Source organism: Nanorana parkeri, unplaced genomic scaffold (genome assembly GCF_000935625.1).
Source record: "Nanorana parkeri isolate BGI_ZX_2015 unplaced genomic scaffold, ASM93562v1 scaffold20, whole genome shotgun sequence".
In the NCBI taxonomy this organism is placed as follows: domain Eukaryota; kingdom Metazoa; phylum Chordata; class Amphibia; order Anura; family Dicroglossidae; genus Nanorana; species Nanorana parkeri.
Window position 1 is genome coordinate 4,023,743 of NW_017306288.1, and position 16,898 is coordinate 4,040,640.

Genomic DNA, 16,898 nt, shown 5'->3' on the forward strand with positions numbered 1-16,898 from the left:
CAAATATATCCCCTCCCCCCCCCCCTCGCAATGACCCTCACCTTTGGATGCTGCAGCATGTAATTCAGAGCTTCTTCAAAGTACTCCAAGTGAAAAGTTTTCATTTGCTTTGGGAGATCTTCAAAGTTGTAGTACGCCAACGCCATTGTGGCAAACCCTCTACTGGCCAATAGGCTAGCTTTATATTCCAGGAGTCCTCCGCCTGTCCCGGGAATTTCAATCACTCCGGGAAATGGTCCAGGTCCTAAAAGTAGAATTCAAACACTACTACACCTGTAATGGGATCTCCTTCACTCTACTAGACAAAACAATCACATATTTGACAACAGTAATAATAAACAATGCAACCCAAGGTACGAAATGGTCGACGAATTTGACCTGGTATCAGCCTTTGACGGTCCCCATACAGCAGAGCTCAGAGTAGGAGAAGCAGAACAAGGAGCCGATCGGTTGTTCTGCAGCGCTTACACTGAATGAGGTGAGAGGAAAGTGACAGAAAGGTGAGCTCATCAGTCTGCTGCTTCTCCTTTCACTGTCCAATCACAGGCTGGAGGAGGGACAGAAATGTGTTGCTTGAAGTGACACTAAACTTAGAAGTTAAATCTTAAAAATGCATTCAAGTACTCTATTAACAATAATGTATCTTATTTGTGTATCACTCGGCTGTAGATCTTCAAAAGTGCTGACACTGTCCTTCCTTCTAGAGGGTGGCTACTATTGTTCCCCATGGTCCCTGTGTGTTGTAAAGTAGTCACTGCTCCAAGCTCACTCCTGTGATGGACTACAATCTCATGTTCAGTTTACTAATTTGTATTGAGACTGTAGTGCAGGTGATTAAACTAAGTGGGAGGTGTGTTTGGGGTGCCATTCAAATGAATGGCAATACACCTCCCATACCAAAATGCACAGTAGGTGTGATTGCGGGGTAAAGTGCATTAATTGCATGGGACTGTGCGATTAACGCACTGTACTTGTGTGAACGGGCCCTCAAAAACACTGACTTTAAGATCCACCCAGTCTCCCTACCTTACGAGAACTAGAGTAGTTCCTTAACTTCGGATCCAGTGTGGGCTGCTGTGCTGTGACGGAGCTCCATCCATGTATGCATTGCTCATACAGCTCCCATGCATACCTGTAGAGGTGCCGGGAGCCAGAATGTGACGTCACTCCGGTCCAAGCACCTCTACAAGACACGTGAGGGAGCTATAAGCAACGCACGTATTAATGGAGCTCCCTTGCAGCCATACCCCCAGGCCACCCCACCTCAAGCTGACACTCGGTATCGGGCAGCATATTTTGAATGGCTGCTTGGTGCAAGAACTGACAGTGCTGCGCCAGGGGGAGGCAGAGGAGCCACTCGCCTAGAAAAGAGGAAGGCATGAGGTGACCTACTGAACGCAGGGTCGCGACCCAATTTTGGGTCATGACCCACCAGTTGAGAACCAAGGCTCTAAATGATCAATACTGCTGACTGCAGGTGCCTTAGGTCTGTACCAGTGTGAAAGGCTCCAAGCAAAACTTACAGCAGGGAGACAGAAAATAAAAATCACCAAAAGCTCACATAGAATGCCGCTGTCCAAGGAAGGCAGTCAGGATGGAGCTCGCCCACGCTCCACATTTGGGGTGGGTAAACTCCAGCTGTGGTGAAGCTAAAAGTCGTATCATGCATTTGTCTTTGGGAATCATGCCTGTGGCTGTCAGTCTTGCAATGCCCCATGGGACTTGTAGTTCCACAACAGCTGGAGGGCTAGAGTTTGCCCACCCAGGTCTACATAGAAGGCTGGAGCACAAAGACCAAAACACACGCGGTCACATGTCATCGCTTCCATAAAACTTTATTGTTCCGGATGTGCACACTGGAAGCCAAGTTAGGGACCAGACCTATTGATACGTTTCATAATAACATACATCTATGACTCAGCCCAACTGAACGCTGAAACACATCAAAGGGCAGGGCTCCCAGTGTGCACACACCAGGCAATAAGACACAAAAGAATAAAGTAAACAATGTGTTGTGCAGGGTGGCTATACTCTTACCATTGAACTCCAGCCTAGGATCAGAATCCATATTATACCGGCTGTCAGACAACAAAGTGTCATCTGTGCTCCTCTGATTTAGTTTTACTGGAGACACGTCCTATGGCTCAGAACAAGGTCAAACTCTCAGGAGTAGGCTTCCCTAGCATGCCAGCTGTTGCCTAACTACAAGTCCCATGAAGCATTGCAAGACTGACAGGCAAGACTGACAGCCACAGGAATGACGGGATTTGTAGTTTCAGCACTGCTGGGTGCCCAGCTTGTCTACCTCTGCTCTAACACATTGTACTGGTGACAGGTCCTCTCGGTGCACTTACCGGGCGGCAGGAAGAGGGTGGCCCGGACTCTGCCATCCCTCACCTCCAGCCGGCTCACTCCTTCTCCCAGGAAGCTTCTCTCCTGGACGGCAGTGGCCAGCACAGCTCCGGGCGGCTCCTGATGGAGGGAGAAGCGAAGCTGCATGGGGCTCCGCACGTCCTTCTTCACCAGCCTCCTGAGGGCGTTCTGGGGCTCCAGAGCCCACAGGGGCCCCTCCGCTTCTACGCCGGTAAAGCTGCCCCCCTCCAGCGCCGGACTCCGGCTGATATCCAGCTCTCCTCCGCTCCCGGCTCGGTACCGGCCCACGGAAGTGAACAGCTCCCCGCCTTCATCGGTCAGTTCGGTGCGGAGGGTCACCTCCTGTCCAGGGCTCAGCCCGCTCACCTGCACCCGCAGCGGGTCATCGAACAGGCAGCGCTCCGGGCACACACGCAGCTGTACCGCACCTGACATGGAGCGGCGAGACAGGGAGAACACGGAGAAGGACCGGAGCAAGAAGCAAACTGCACGCTGCATAACCGCTGACTTCTCTGGGGGGCGTGGTTTCAACGGGCACTAGGCGGCATAGAGATGGGTCAGGCGCAAAACACGCTTCAAGAGCGCTGACAGCTACGGGGGCGGAGCTTGAGCTGGGGGGGCGGCATGGAGGAGGCGGGTCACTCGATGGTACCAGTGACCTTGTAAAGAAAGTGCCATCTAATCAGTGAGAGAGGGGTTATGGAGTGCGTGTGAAGTTTTTTCAACCTGAGTGCCCAAACTGCAACGCAAGATCAATTTATTTGTCTCAGGGCTCAGTCGCACCTGCCACAGTGCGTTCCAGCCCGATTCTGGCCCGAACACACTGCATCACATTGTGGTCGGCTCACTATGTTGTGAAGCAGGAGGGGGCGTGGTGGTCCATTGAAGTGAATGGCACTGTAGCCACGCTCTCCGGCCGCACGGGAACACAAGGCATGCAATGCTTGTCGTCCAGTCCGAAGAAAATAGTGCTTGCATCATTTTGTTTTGACCGGACCGCAGACATAATGTGCCTTGCGTTCCCGTGCGGCCGATCACATTGCAGCTGGAGGGCATGGCTACGGTGCCATTCACTTCAATGGATCGCCACGCCCCCTCCTGCCCCACAACTTAGTGAGCCGGCCGCAATGCAGATGCAGTGCGTTCTGTCCAGAATCGGGCTGGAACGCAGTGTCGCTGATGTGAATGTAGCCTCAAAGTGCCAACGCTGCAAAAAAGTTAGGGCGCTGGGGATTAAAAAACGTTCAGCATCGCCGCCTTAGGGCTTGTTCAGACCAAGTGCGGAGCAGAGCAGTTACAGAACGCATCAAAAATGCATCCAATGTATTCCAATGGTATTGAGGCCTTGTTCACACCAATCGCGTTCCAGGAGCAGAGCAGTTACAGACCGGATCAAAACTGCGTCCAATGTATTCCAATGGTATTTTGGGCTCTAGTTCACACCGCAGCGTTCAGTTCCAGAGCATGTAAAAAAAACTGCAGCAAGCCCTATTTTATCTGCTCTGGAACGCATGCAAACGGCCCGGAACGCATAAAAAACGCGGCATAACCCACTGCACTGCGTGTGCAGAAGCTCATGCAGATCGGGTCTGCATTTGGTGTGAACAAGGCCTTAGGGCTCTAGTTCAGTTCCAGAGCATGTGGAAAAACTTCAGCATGTCCAATTTTTTCTGCTCTGGAACGTACCAAAACGCATGCAAACGCCCTGGAATGCACTGAAAGCCCATTTTAGTACAAAAAAATTGTTTTCAAAAAATTGCCCAAAACGCGGCAAAACACACTGCACTGCATGTGCAGAAATTCATGCAGATCTGGTCCGGATATGGCGTGAACAAGCCCTTAGGCAAAATAGGGAAACACACATATTCAAAACATGTCAACATTTTATTTTTTTCTTTATTATTTTTTACTTTTTCACTTTTGAAGATAACATTTATTCAATTTAAAGATAATATTTATCTTATTATCTTTTACTTTATTTTTTATAATTTTTTTCTTTTTTTATCACTTTCTCTTTTTTATATTTTTTTATTTTAATTATTATTTCTTACTTAATTTTTCATTTTATTACTTTTTGTTCACTTAACTTTATTGCCACTTTGCTGTGGTCCAGGATCCTCCGGAAGAGCGGGGGACCCCGAAAACCACGGCGAGGAGAAAGGCGGGTGGGGGGCGGACCTGCAGGCTGCATACAAGTGATCTCCGAGATCATTTGTACCTAGGGTGACAACGCTGCTACTCCATAGATACTGTGCAGTGAGTGAATGTTGTCACCCTAGGTCAGGAAGTTTCCGGATTACAGGGTAAAATGAAAGGAAAAACATTAGAAAAGAAAACCAATGCAGCAACCACATCTAAGGACTGGTAAGCTGTATTATATTATATTATTTGGGGGGGGTTAGATACACTTTAGGGCCTATTCATAATACTGTGTGGCAGTATTGTGCGCCAATGCATGATACATGCGTTAGTGTGATGCAGTGCCATTTATTCTGAATAACACCTCAAGGCACCCTGCAGAGGGACAGCACATCCTGCAGCAGTGAACTAACATACGTTGTGGTTCACTCTCAGAAATGGGTCATGCATCTTTTTTGTTGTGTTGAGCAGCCTATTCAGATTATTGGACTGCCTTAACACAACGCACATTAACATGCAACATAATGGGGGGAATTTATCATAGCAATTGCAAGTGTTTCAACTTGCATATGGTGGCATGGGATATATTTGTGCCAGATTTATGTTGCTAGTGTAATGTTCATAAATTAGATTAAATAGAAAGCAGGGAAGAAGACTCGCAACTCCAGGCAAAAAGCTTAAACCCTCATCTACGCTAGAAAAAGCGGGCACGTACAGCTCCGTTCTGCACGCACGGCCGTATCGGGCAGTGTGTGATTAGTATGGACGTGCAGGGCGGGTGAGCGTAGGGCGGCGTGCGGCCGCATAGTCCCATATAGAGGACAGGGGCTGCGTACTAATCACACGCAGCACCTGTGCTTCCCGGGAGCTGCCCGATACAGACGTGCACGCAGCACGGAGGTATACGTGCCGCCCTTTTCTCGTGTGAATGAGGGCTAACTGTCGCTTCTTGAAGAAGTGGTCATGGGGACGTCTTAAGTTGCGATTGTTTTGTTAGGTTATGCTCCAGTTTCAGACAGCTGCAGGACAAGTGCAGATGTAAACATTTGTAAACTTTCGCAAAGCAGGCGCAAAACACATGCAATCGGGAAAATAGTGCAAGTTCTGGTCAAAACAGGCGCACATGTTAAAAGGAGCGGCTAAACAGATTTACACATATAAAAAAATTATCTAAGAGGCTAAAACAGTCGCAATTGCTTTGAATTCCCCCCAATGTGCGCTAATGTATGCCAGCTAATGCGAGGCAATGGTGTGAATTGGCCTTTAGAGCCATTCACACCAACCAGCCATGATGGATGTTCAGGGTCGCCAAATCAAAGCACTAAGGCAAGGGGAGGCAAGATCAACAATGGCGTTCATGTTTTCTCAGGATAGGTGTAGTTAGACATGAAGACAGCGCTGTGCACAGACATTTTTTCCTACTGCTAATTCTCTTTGTTGCATATTTAACAGAACACGTTACTAAAGATTTTTATACAGACTTATTATTATTGAAGCTCAGCGGCCTTCAAAGGACAAAGACACACAAAGGGCCCGGCAGCCTAAATAGAGGGTGTTGCCTAGCAACCCGTGTAAACAACACTGACCCGTCTGTCATTACTAGTGCAGGAAATGTGTTTACAATCACACTTCTGTGATTTACTCGGAGATTAGGAGCTCTTCTTCTCTGCAGGTAAACCTCTTTATATTACCTCTTTATAACCTCTTTAAAATATTTTAATGAACTCCCTAAACATTCAGAAGAATCCATTCTTCCTAATGTTTGGGGAGTTCATCAAAATATTTTTATTTTACACATTTATATGATGATTAGTTATAATTGTCCTGTTAGCAGAATTGTGTCTGGCAGAATTGTGATTTTTCTGAGGTTTATTTAGCTGTGTAGTGCAGGGATTACAACCCAAACAGTTCAGATAGATGTAATCAGACATCTCAACTCTCCCGGACATTCCAGGAGTCTCCCGCTATAAGATAGCAGCTCCCAGATGCCTGGAAGAGAAACATTTTATCCCGGAAGGGTTTACTCTGCTCTATCTTGCAGAGTAAACCTTTCCCTGCTATCTATTTTTTTTTGTTTTGTTCTTTGACATAGGGGCCGCCGAAAAACAGAAAGAAAAAAAAACAGCAGAGGAATGAATAGCTAGACTTCTATTGGCTATTTCAATTTGCAATAGCCAATAGCAGACTGGCTATTGCACCCGCCCACTGCTGCTGTCAATCAACACAGGTGCACCTGAAGTTCCCCATCCGGTCTTCCTCTGCTGATTGACAGAAGCAGTGAGTGGGTTAGATAGCCAGCCTGCTATTGGGAATCCAAAATTCTAAGGTTGGAGTAGGTGTGGAGGGAATGTTTTTTGATGAGGACACTTATTTCAGTGACAGCTGTCAGAGGTTGGATTTCCTCTAATTTTAGGCAGATCTTGAACTTATTATTGTGTTTCTGGAGAACAAATTGTAGGGAAATCAAATCTCCCCAGCAGGGACACACAGATAGCAAAGAAATCCTTGAGTAAGGACAAGGTGCGCAAGGAGGAAAGTGCCAAAAGCATATCAAATCCAGATTTAAATGTATTCAGCATTTTGTATCATAAAAAGCGAAAGCGTTTGAGTCACGTACTTGAATGGAGCCCCAACTGAAAAGGGGGCTACCTGTGCACCTCTCATCCCACACCTCTGGGGGTGGTGACAGGGGATGTAAGGTCAGGGAGAGGCACAGCCACCAGTACTGGTGGCTGGCCGGGTTTCATAGAAGCGCTTGACTGAGCTGGACCAGGTGGTGAGTCTGCAGGACCAGGATCAGAACTGGTTCAGGTAACAGGCATGGAGCCAGAGAAGCACTGGATGGATGAGGTGGCTCAGAGTACAGGGGGTATGAGGCAATGGGTGGCAAGCCAAGAGTGAAGTCAGGTTCGAAGCGGGGGTCATACACAGGAAGCAGAATCTTGAAATGCCAAATCTTTGCCAGAAGCAAGGTCAGGAATCGTAAGCTGGGATCATAAGTAAGAGAGTAGAGAGTTGAGGTACCAAATCGAAAGGAGGAGGCAGAGTCAATGGTCACAATCCGGGTTTAAAGGAGAACTATGGGGTCAATGTTTTTCCCCAAAGTTCTCCTTTGGGGGAGGACATAAACTAGCGTCCTCCTGTCACCCAAAGCTCAGTATATCACGAGCTACAGCTCGCGGTATACTGAGACTGCCGCAGCCGGGACGGACCCCGACATGACTGTCGAGATCCACCCAGCTGCGTGATTGACAGCTGGCTCTGCCTGTCTAGAGGCAGAGCCAGCTGTGCCCGCCCCCTTCCCCATCCGTTCCTCCAGTGAGCAAGCCACGGTATGTGTTCGCTCACTTCCCGATCGATTGAGCCGACGTGTGACAGTTTCATTGTCACACGTCGGCTCGAACTATGAGGTTGAGTGAAAATCACTCACCTCATAGTTCTCCTTTAAGATTAGGAACACAGGAACAGAACACAGGGACAAGCTGATGACCACTCCGCAACTTGATCATGGCTTCTGTCCATTTAAATAGACAAAGCACACCTGCTAATGAGCGTGTGCACATACGCTATTGGGCATAATTGTTCACGTGTGCGCATGTCTATGCCCCAAAGCACGTTTGCCCAGAACTTTTAGCATAGGATTGCATGAACATGTGCGTGCATGTCTTTGAACAGGTACCAGCTTGCAGGTAAGTCTCTTACAGTTTGGGGGTTCAAAGGGCTCCTTCTTCATGTGGGTCTACTGTTGAACAAAACACATGCTGGACTGATAAAATGGCAGGATCCTGAGGGGTAATTAGTACGATCGCTCCAGCTTACTGTACATTACTTTGTTGCAACATAAAATAAATGCAGTTAAGAATAGCTCACCACAAAGAAAATAATAATAATTTGTGTTTGTTTTAAAGTATATTGCTAAGCATGATGGAACTTTCTACCACGTATTGTCGTCAGGTGGTGTTTGGTCTTGAATCATCTCCAAAAATGTCAAAAACCAGTTTACAGCTACATAGATCTTATAACGTGACATCTGTCCAGCCTATACCTGGATATTATCCATCAAAGCAGCATCAAACCAAATATGTTCAAAATGTAGCTGGAGACCTTCATTTTTCCAAAGAGGTGGTGAAGGACAGAGGCCTCTCCAGTCTTCCCTACATAGAATGGGATTCACAAGGTATCTACAACATCTCAGATATCATTCCACCAACAAAGGGCAAAGGAGGTTCAAGGATAAAACCAAAACGGCACAAAATATGCCATCTAAATCCCACTGTACCGTCCAGAGATATAAAATCAAAAAGTTGCCCTATGCTTGGGAATAGTATCTGGAAGAAACCTCAAGAAAATGTACCAAACTTCTTGGTAGAACAACCAAAAGCATCTGATGTAACTGGACTGGCTAAAATCATGGTTAGGGAGAAGGCTAAACCGAGTCTTGCTTCGGAGTCAGAGAAACCTAAATTTAAAAGTGAGGAAGTTCTTCTGAAGATGTTGACAAAGGCTACAGCACAGTGGCTGCTGGCTCACGGCACAGAACACAAGGCAGACAAAGAAAGGTTTTGTCAGCAGTATGGTCTGAATAAGGCTACAGTGCTGATAGGTGAGGAGCACCTGACTGAGGAAGACTTCAGAACATGCAATGAATTAGAAAAGTCCAACATACAAAAAGAGCAAGTTGTTATAGTAGAAAAAAAAGCTGAAACCCTGCTTCCTGTTTATTACAAGTACGTGAGTAAACAAGATGAATAATTTATTACAGATATTTATATAGTGTCAACAATTTACTCAGCATTTTACATACTGCATAGTCACATCAGTTAAATCAGTCCCTGCCCTCGAGGAGCTTACAATCTTAGTTCCCTATCTCACATGCATGCATAACAGGGCCGATTTAGACAACCTTCCAACATAATTTTGGAGTGTGAGTGGAAACCGGAGTACCTGGAGGAAACCCACATAAACACAAGGAGAACATGGAATCTTTATGCAGATAGTGCCATGACCGGGATTCAAACCAGGGTCCCCCAGTGGCAAAACTGCCCATATTTATTCTAGTTGGAGCCTAGGAGGGACATTTCTCAAGCTAATTAGCTACAAACTTAGATGCACATCTAGGTTGCCTCCCAATCAGCTAAGTCTACACAATAGTCTTTTGGCCTATTTACAAAACCTGTTCCTGGATACCTGGGCAGCAACCTCACGTACAAGTCCATGAACCCATTGCACTCCTGACCGCTTATTCCAAATTAATTAAAGTGGGTGCATCGTTGATCAATGGATGGCAGCCGTTATCATGCACAAAGAGAAGTATGGACACCGGCACTCCAGTTGCGATACAGTTGCATCTGTTTATTGATGAAAATGCAGCATAATCACACTCCGTGAGATCCCGAAACGTTGCATTGTGATTCTGCTGCATTTTCGTCAATGAAAAGACGCGTCTGTATTGCAACTGGAGAGCTGAAGTGCCGGTTTCCATACTTCTCTTTGGGCAGCAACCTGACACGATTGTGCAAAGGTCCTCAACAAAATTACGATAGTAGATAAGACAGATTTTCACTAAAAACATATGTAAAATGAAGACATGTTCAGTGCCAGGTTATATATTGTCACAGTGTTACTTTAGAATGCAGAAGAAGGAATTTATAAATTGCTTAGCAAATCTGTCTGGTGATCTCTCTTACTAATCTTGGTAAAAATGAAATATAAGCGCAGAAGATAGCTATCATTCTACATAAAAATCCGCCGCTGTTGTTTCTGAGCCAAACTAAGCACAAAGTGCTTAGAGTGTTCAATGACCATTGGTAATAATAATGTTTATCAATTGTAAGCATAAACTCAGCTAAGGTACTTAAACATTCAAGTACCTTAGCTATTAACAAAAATGTATCTTATTTGTATATCACTCGGCTGTAGATCCTCAAATCATCTCTGAATTGGTGGCTACTTTTCTTCCCCATGGTCCCTGTGTGTGTTGTAAAGTAGCCACTGATCCAAGCTTGGTTCTGTGATGGACTACAATCTCATATTTAGTTTACTATTTGTATTTAGATTGTAGTCCTTCACAGGAACCAACTTGGAGCTCCAGTGGTTTGATGAGGTACAGTGGGGCTACCTGCAATTATTACAAAACTTCGAGATAAAGGTAAAGCAAGTGCATGTTCTGATTTTAGTGCAGCTGAAGTGCTTTCCCTATCTGGGGACTTTGGTATATAATATCCTCAAAAAGTAGAGCAGGTACCACACAAAATGACTACCATTGTTATAGATGGATGTCAGGGATCACTAATTCTCACTTTCTTTGTAATATTAACAGTGCAGATCACCTTTTACATCCTCCATAAGCCCTCACCTCTCATCTCTCGTTCCATGTAGCATAACTGGATATTTACCATCACCAACAGAAGAGAAGAAGGCTGGTGGGAAAAGCAAGACAGCAGAAACACTGGTGGTCAAACACTATGAATTACCACCTCCATTGAGGCTCCATGACACAATATACCCCAAAGCAGGGAAACATGTCTATATCACTGAGAATGAATTTGAGAAAGAACTTTACCCAGGTAAACTCTGGAAACGGATTAGTGAGATTATACAAGTGTATAGATTGCAAGCAACTTTAAAGTTGGATTCCAGGAAAAAATCTAAATACACAGTTGTAATACATACAGTATATGGGAGCATTTTTTTTATCTGTCCGTGCGATATTTACTCTATCGATCTATCTATTTATCTATCTATCTATCTATTTTTGTATGTGGTTTAGGGGCAAGTAAAACTGTACACCAGAAAGATGCAAAGCAGAGGGACTTTATTTTAATGGATAACCACAATAAATATATGCCCACATCTTATCACGAATGGGGCTTTGCGGATGAAAAACCCAGTAAGTTTATTGTTTGAGAATAACATTTGCGGGTCTGTTTTTCACCAAAGAGTCACACATTTTCACCTAAGATTCAATAAGAACAATGTGTGAATCGTGGGTGCAAGCTGTGTGAAGTTTGGGTGAAAATATTGATAAATAGACCATAGTCTCTAATTCTATGGGAGGGAAGGAAGAAGGAAGGAAAGTGGGATAATATGTTAGTAATGCAGAATGAATGCATAATAAAATAACTGCAGCTTAACTCCATGCAGATACAAAAAAACACTTATTCATGTACTTATGTGTTCAAAAAACAAAATGAATAAGTGTATTTTAAAACAGACTAGTGTAGGTACATTATTTGGCTTTATAGTCTATTGAAGTACAGCTTTCTGATTGGAGTGATTTGCAAATGAGAGAAGTCAGTTCCCAGGCTGACTATGCTGTATTACTTATCTGCAGTAGAGAGAAGTCAGCTCTCCGGGCTGGCCTACATAGCCTCTAGTATGTGTGCATCAGATCCGTCAGATGTCTGACTATAGAAATATTTAGCTTTCATGACACTGAGGCATCAAAAAATCCATTACAATAAACATCACTTCCTTTCTATTTTTTTAATTGGACAAAGAGCCTAAGAAGATGCAGCAGGGTCCATGGAATGAGTGGCAGGTCCTTCACAATATCTTATCTCAGTGGAAGAGTGCCTGGGTGATAAGTGAGTATATATACTACACAATATATTGTTGGTCTGGGCAAAAGTTTAATTTTAATTCACATAATTAAGACATCAATATCAGTATTCTTATTCATCATTCTCATGCTTTCTTTTTTGTTTAAAAGTCAATTCCTCCATAAACAATTAGTAAATTTGTGTGGACACCAAAAAGGAAAATGCATCTTCTAGCTTTTAATTACTTGTCCTCTAGCAATGAATTCCTGGCTTCACAGCAGGCTTGTTTTCTTGGCTTTTTGGTTGATTTAGGTAGTCAGACTCCTCTTTGCAAGCCAAGTATTTTTCTTAAAGTGACACTAGACTCAGAAGTTAAATCGTAAAAATACATTCAAGTACTTTAACTATTAACAATAATGTATCTTATTTGTGTTTAACTTGGATGTAGATCCTCAAATCATCTCTGACACTGTCCTTCCTTCTGGAGGGTACATTCACACCATATGCAGTGCGTTCCGGCTCGATTGCGGTCGGAACGCACTGCATCACATTGCGGCCGGCTCACTATTTAGTGGGGCTGAAGCGGCCGCAATGTGATCGCCCGCACGGGATCGCAGGGCACATTGTGCCTGCGGTCCGGTGCGGTCAAAATGCTGCCAGCACTATCATGAGAATTCATGATAACAGAAATCTTATCTTGTCCACTTCATCAAGGCAACAGTAAGGAATGATCAGAAGTCTTATGTTCGGCAACATAAGGGCACAAAGTGTAAGAGCTGCCATGTTTATGGTGAAATGGTTAGTTGGTCCAACCAAAGCTTTCACGTCCTTCTAGCATGATGTCATCATATGCTGATAATATGATAGCATTTGGATATCATATTTATCTCCCCCTTCATGTCCCCAGCTTTCCGCTCCCGGACCCCATGTCACCTTCCTTCATACTTCCAGCTCCCTGTCTCCCCCATCGTGTCCGCAGCAGCTCTATTCGGCATTGGGCAGCAGTTCTGTGTGATGAGGGGGCAGGGATTACACCGCTTCCACTCATTGGCTGCTGCCCGGCTGGATGATGCTTCACGCTGCGCCCGGAATAAGGTGAGGGGAGCAGCGTAAAGCATGTAGGGCCCAGGACAGGAGGAAGAGGTCCCGGGACTGGTAATCAGCGGTCACCAGGGGCCCCTTTCTCCTGTCCTCCCTCCAAGTGGCGGAACTCCAGGGCCCGGCCGCGACCTCTGCGACCCTGGTAGTTCCGCCACTGGTTACAACTTTTGCAAGCTTTTAAATGCTGTAAGTGAATGATCAGAAGTCTTATGTTCGGCAACATAAGGGCACAAAGTGTAAGAGCTGCCATGTTTATGGTGAAATGGTTAGTTGGTCCAACCAAAGCTTTCACGTCCTTCTAGCATGATGTCATCATATGCTGATAATATGATAGCATATGATAGCATTTGGATATCATATTTATCTGTCAAGATTTTAGATTTTAGATAGCACAACACATAATATTATCTAATCATGTACATTTTCTCACTGCTAGATCATTGCTACTTGTATTTCAGCTCTTTTAGCAATAACAATTCAAAATATCTTTTTGATCCAAAAAGGTTCCATGTGGAAAGATGCAACCCTGGAGCAGCTTACCAGAGATCTTGCTAGTGTCCACAAAGTCTGCAAAACCTCAGCTCTTGTGACAATTGCTTCTTCTGCAGTTGCTGGACCTCTTGATGGCAAAGACCCCCGGGAAATAGGCGAGTAGTAAAATGTCACTGGAAAATAGGGTCTACTATCTATACCTATTTTCTTTTTTTGAATATTTTCCTATGGCTAAATCAAAAGCTCATTTGGTCAGCATGTGTGGTCGCTGCTAAGTGAAACTACTGGTTTATTGGCCGTCAGTTTTCTAAGTAAAAATAAAATCCAAAACATTTTTTTTCCCCCTCCAAGACCAGGTCCTCAACCGACCATGCTTGAAGCATCCTCAAGTCTTGCAAACCCTAAAGCTTACATGTATTATCTCTGTTGTAAATTGCTTCTTTCCTATGTAAATATCCAGTGTTCCTGATTTAGGGAGCTAGGTAAATTAATTGTTTAATTAATTATTGGAAATTAAGAAAATTGTCTCTAGAAAACTCAACAAAGTATACTGGAAATATATAAGTAGTGTCAAGCTCTCCACCCCTACAAAAGTAAAGTAGGGTAACAAAATGAATCAGGGCAACAAAATGAATTAACGCCTGAGTTATGAGAATTTAAACTGATTTACCTTAGAAAAGAGGCGATTAAGAGTGGACCTTAGTGCAGTCTTTAAAACTATCAATGGGGACCACGATATTGGGAACAAACTGTTCAAATCAAAAACAGTATTGAGAACCCAGGGACACAACATGAGGTTAGAGGAGAGGGGATTCAATCTTAGAATTCGTAGGTTTTTTTTTTTTACTGTGCGAGTAGTTAAATTGTGGAATTTCCTTCCACAGGCAGTGGTATCTGCTGATAGCGTTAATAAATCCAAGAAACTTCTTGATGAGTTCCTTCTTTCATTATTTAATATACAGGGATATGGAAGTGTTAGAGCAATATAAATACAGACACACAATCACACACACAACCTTACCTACTATGTTACTATGTTAGGGTATACATAGGTAGATTTTTGCATGAACGTTCATGAACTGAACATCAGAAACTGTCATTCGAAATTTCATTTAATGTTCATTTTTATTTAACATTCTATTTTGGAATACCTTTTTTTCTCTTGGTGGAAATGCTACATGTTCACCCTACCCAGTGCTCTATGCTGGCATGGATGAGTAATGGCCATGCCCCTGATCACAAGCATAATCACAAAGACTTGTAGTTCTTAAAATACAGTTGTGTGACTGACCGGGTCTTTTGAATTATGTGGTCATTTGGATTGCAAAACTATTATAACAGGAAAGTGGAGACAAGACTATAAAAAATTAGTACAATGGCTAGCTAAGTATCTTTTACTGTGATTTCAATTAGGCCGGCACTGTGTCATACAAATACATGTACTGCAGATTTTTTTAATACATATGAATAATGTAAAATGCGGTTTGGCTACCATGAAGGGGAGCAAACTACTATAGTAGTAAATAGATGAATGATTTTGCCCCTCCAAAACAAATATTTCAGTTTGTAGAAGATGCTAAATAGATTCTCCACCAAATGGGTTTCAATATCTCTCATGGATTCTAGTTTAGAATCAAATTAAAGGATCTGATTGGTTGCTTTTAGAAACACCTTTGATTCTCTTTAACATCGGTTTTATTAAAGCAATGCATCTAAAGGTAAATACGTGATATTGATCCGTCAGAAACTTGTCTTTACTACAGTGTTAATTTTAAAAGCACATTTCGATTTAGGTTTAGTCAGTCATTTGACTAAAATGCCATTTAGTTTTAGTCACATTTTAGTCATCTGAATTGATTTAGTTTTAGTCGACTGAATATTATAAGATTTTAGTTGACTAAATCTACAGTAGATTTAAAGTTAGTTAAAGTGTAATGCATTATTTAAAAATGTCCAATCTCATGATATACTCCTGGAGTAAACTATTACCTGTTATTACTTATGGTAGTAAGGTTTGAACAAGCAAAACAGAGGCAGATTTACGTCCAAGGAGATTCATTCTGATTTAATCTTTTCCCAGTTCTTTCCTCCCTAACATTTTTGTCTAGTTTTAGTCAGTTGACGAAAATGTCAATAGATTAATATAAAACTATGATGAAAATTACTAGTCGACTAGATTAACACTGCCTTATTACATTCAGTTTATTTATGTTGTATTATAACAGCTATTAAAAAAATTGATGGCTCCAAAAGACTACAAGCTGTGCCAGCGTTACCATCAGAGATACAGAACCTTATCACCGATGCCCTGCACAATGAGGATGACCTTGTGAGGATGGCAGCTGCCCTGAGTCAATTCTTTATCCAAGAGTTCAGTGAGGAAGCCAGAAGGATCATGTTCACCATCTTGGAGAATGGTATTTCATTGTGACTTGTTTATTCTCTGTAGTATTTACCTAAAGGCCAACTCCAGCTAAAACTCTTTACTTTTAGATGTGGGGAAAGTTTAGAGTCACTGTCAGGTTTTTATTGACATATGTGTCTCTTTGGGGAGATTTATCTTCAATTCCTTTTAGGACAGTAAGCAATACAAAATCTCTCCAACAAGGACACCGACAAAATGGAAAAAACATCTTTAGTATACTGAGGAAAGGATAGAAACTTTGATAATCTTTTTATTGCTGTCCGTACTTTTCTGTAGCAGTGACAACCACCGTTTCTTGTATGAGCATCAAAAGGTACAGGAACTGAGGGAAAACAACCCCAGTAGGGTCAGAGCCACACAAACAAAAACTTGCAGGAATTTTAATGTAAATCCAAACAATGAGCCTCTCTTATTTGGTCCCTTTTGGTTTTGGCACATGCCTACAGGTGCCCTCCATAGAGGGGCGTCATGCAGGTACCTACTCTGCTTAATTCCCGGTGTTATGTCAAGATAAAACACCGGCAATAGCAAGGAGGGTGCATTCTGCACAAAATGTACCCTCCTGCTCCAAGGCCAGCGGCGCCTACAGGAACCGCCAGCTTCCGCAAACGTAGGGGAAGAACCCCGGGGCTGCATAAGTCTGCCTTGTAAAATGCCTGTCTGATGTGGACGGGCTTTTAGGGCAGCCTTACACAATGCCGGTGTCTTTCTCTCCATATGTGAAAGCCGGCGGTTCATGCAGCAGATAAGGGCGCCAGCTCAGGCTAAACAGATTTCCATTCGTGCCTACAGGCGCCCAAAATGGAAATCCGGCGCTGAGTGTGGGC

The 16,898-nt window shown here is 43.7% G+C and overlaps 2 protein-coding genes across 4 annotated transcripts in view; one reads left to right on the forward strand and one right to left on the reverse strand.

Annotated features, from left to right (window-relative positions):
- LOC108792008 (acyl-coenzyme A thioesterase 1-like) overlaps positions 1 to 7,287 on the reverse strand; it is a 13,088-nt gene extending 5,801 nt beyond the window's left edge. Inside the window, exons 1-3 of one of the 3 annotated variants that reach the window (XM_018562688.1) lie at positions 2,360 to 2,486; positions 1,763 to 1,768; positions 42 to 244 (exon numbers count right to left, since the gene is read on the reverse strand). In XM_018562688.1, coding sequence (XP_018418190.1) covers positions 42 to 244; positions 1,763 to 1,768; positions 2,360 to 2,390 — 240 coding nt within the window. In that variant the 5' untranslated portion in view covers positions 2,391 to 2,486. Of the gene's footprint in view, positions 1 to 41; positions 245 to 1,762; positions 1,769 to 2,354; positions 2,844 to 7,282 lie in introns of those variants that run through there. The other 2 variants (XM_018562696.1, XM_018562678.1) reach the window with 2 other exon arrangements.
- Positions 7,288 to 8,433: 1,146 nt separating this feature from the next.
- Positions 8,434 to 16,898, forward strand: part of HEATR4 (HEAT repeat containing 4) — an 18,752-nt gene continuing 10,287 nt past the window's right edge. Inside the window, exons 1-6 of the mRNA XM_018562198.1 lie at positions 8,434 to 9,239; positions 10,891 to 11,078; positions 11,282 to 11,401; positions 12,012 to 12,098; positions 13,658 to 13,801; positions 15,872 to 16,063. Of these exons, the coding sequence (XP_018417700.1) occupies positions 8,434 to 9,239; positions 10,891 to 11,078; positions 11,282 to 11,401; positions 12,012 to 12,098; positions 13,658 to 13,801; positions 15,872 to 16,063 (1,537 nt within the window). The remainder of the gene's footprint in view (positions 9,240 to 10,890; positions 11,079 to 11,281; positions 11,402 to 12,011; positions 12,099 to 13,657; positions 13,802 to 15,871; positions 16,064 to 16,898) is intronic.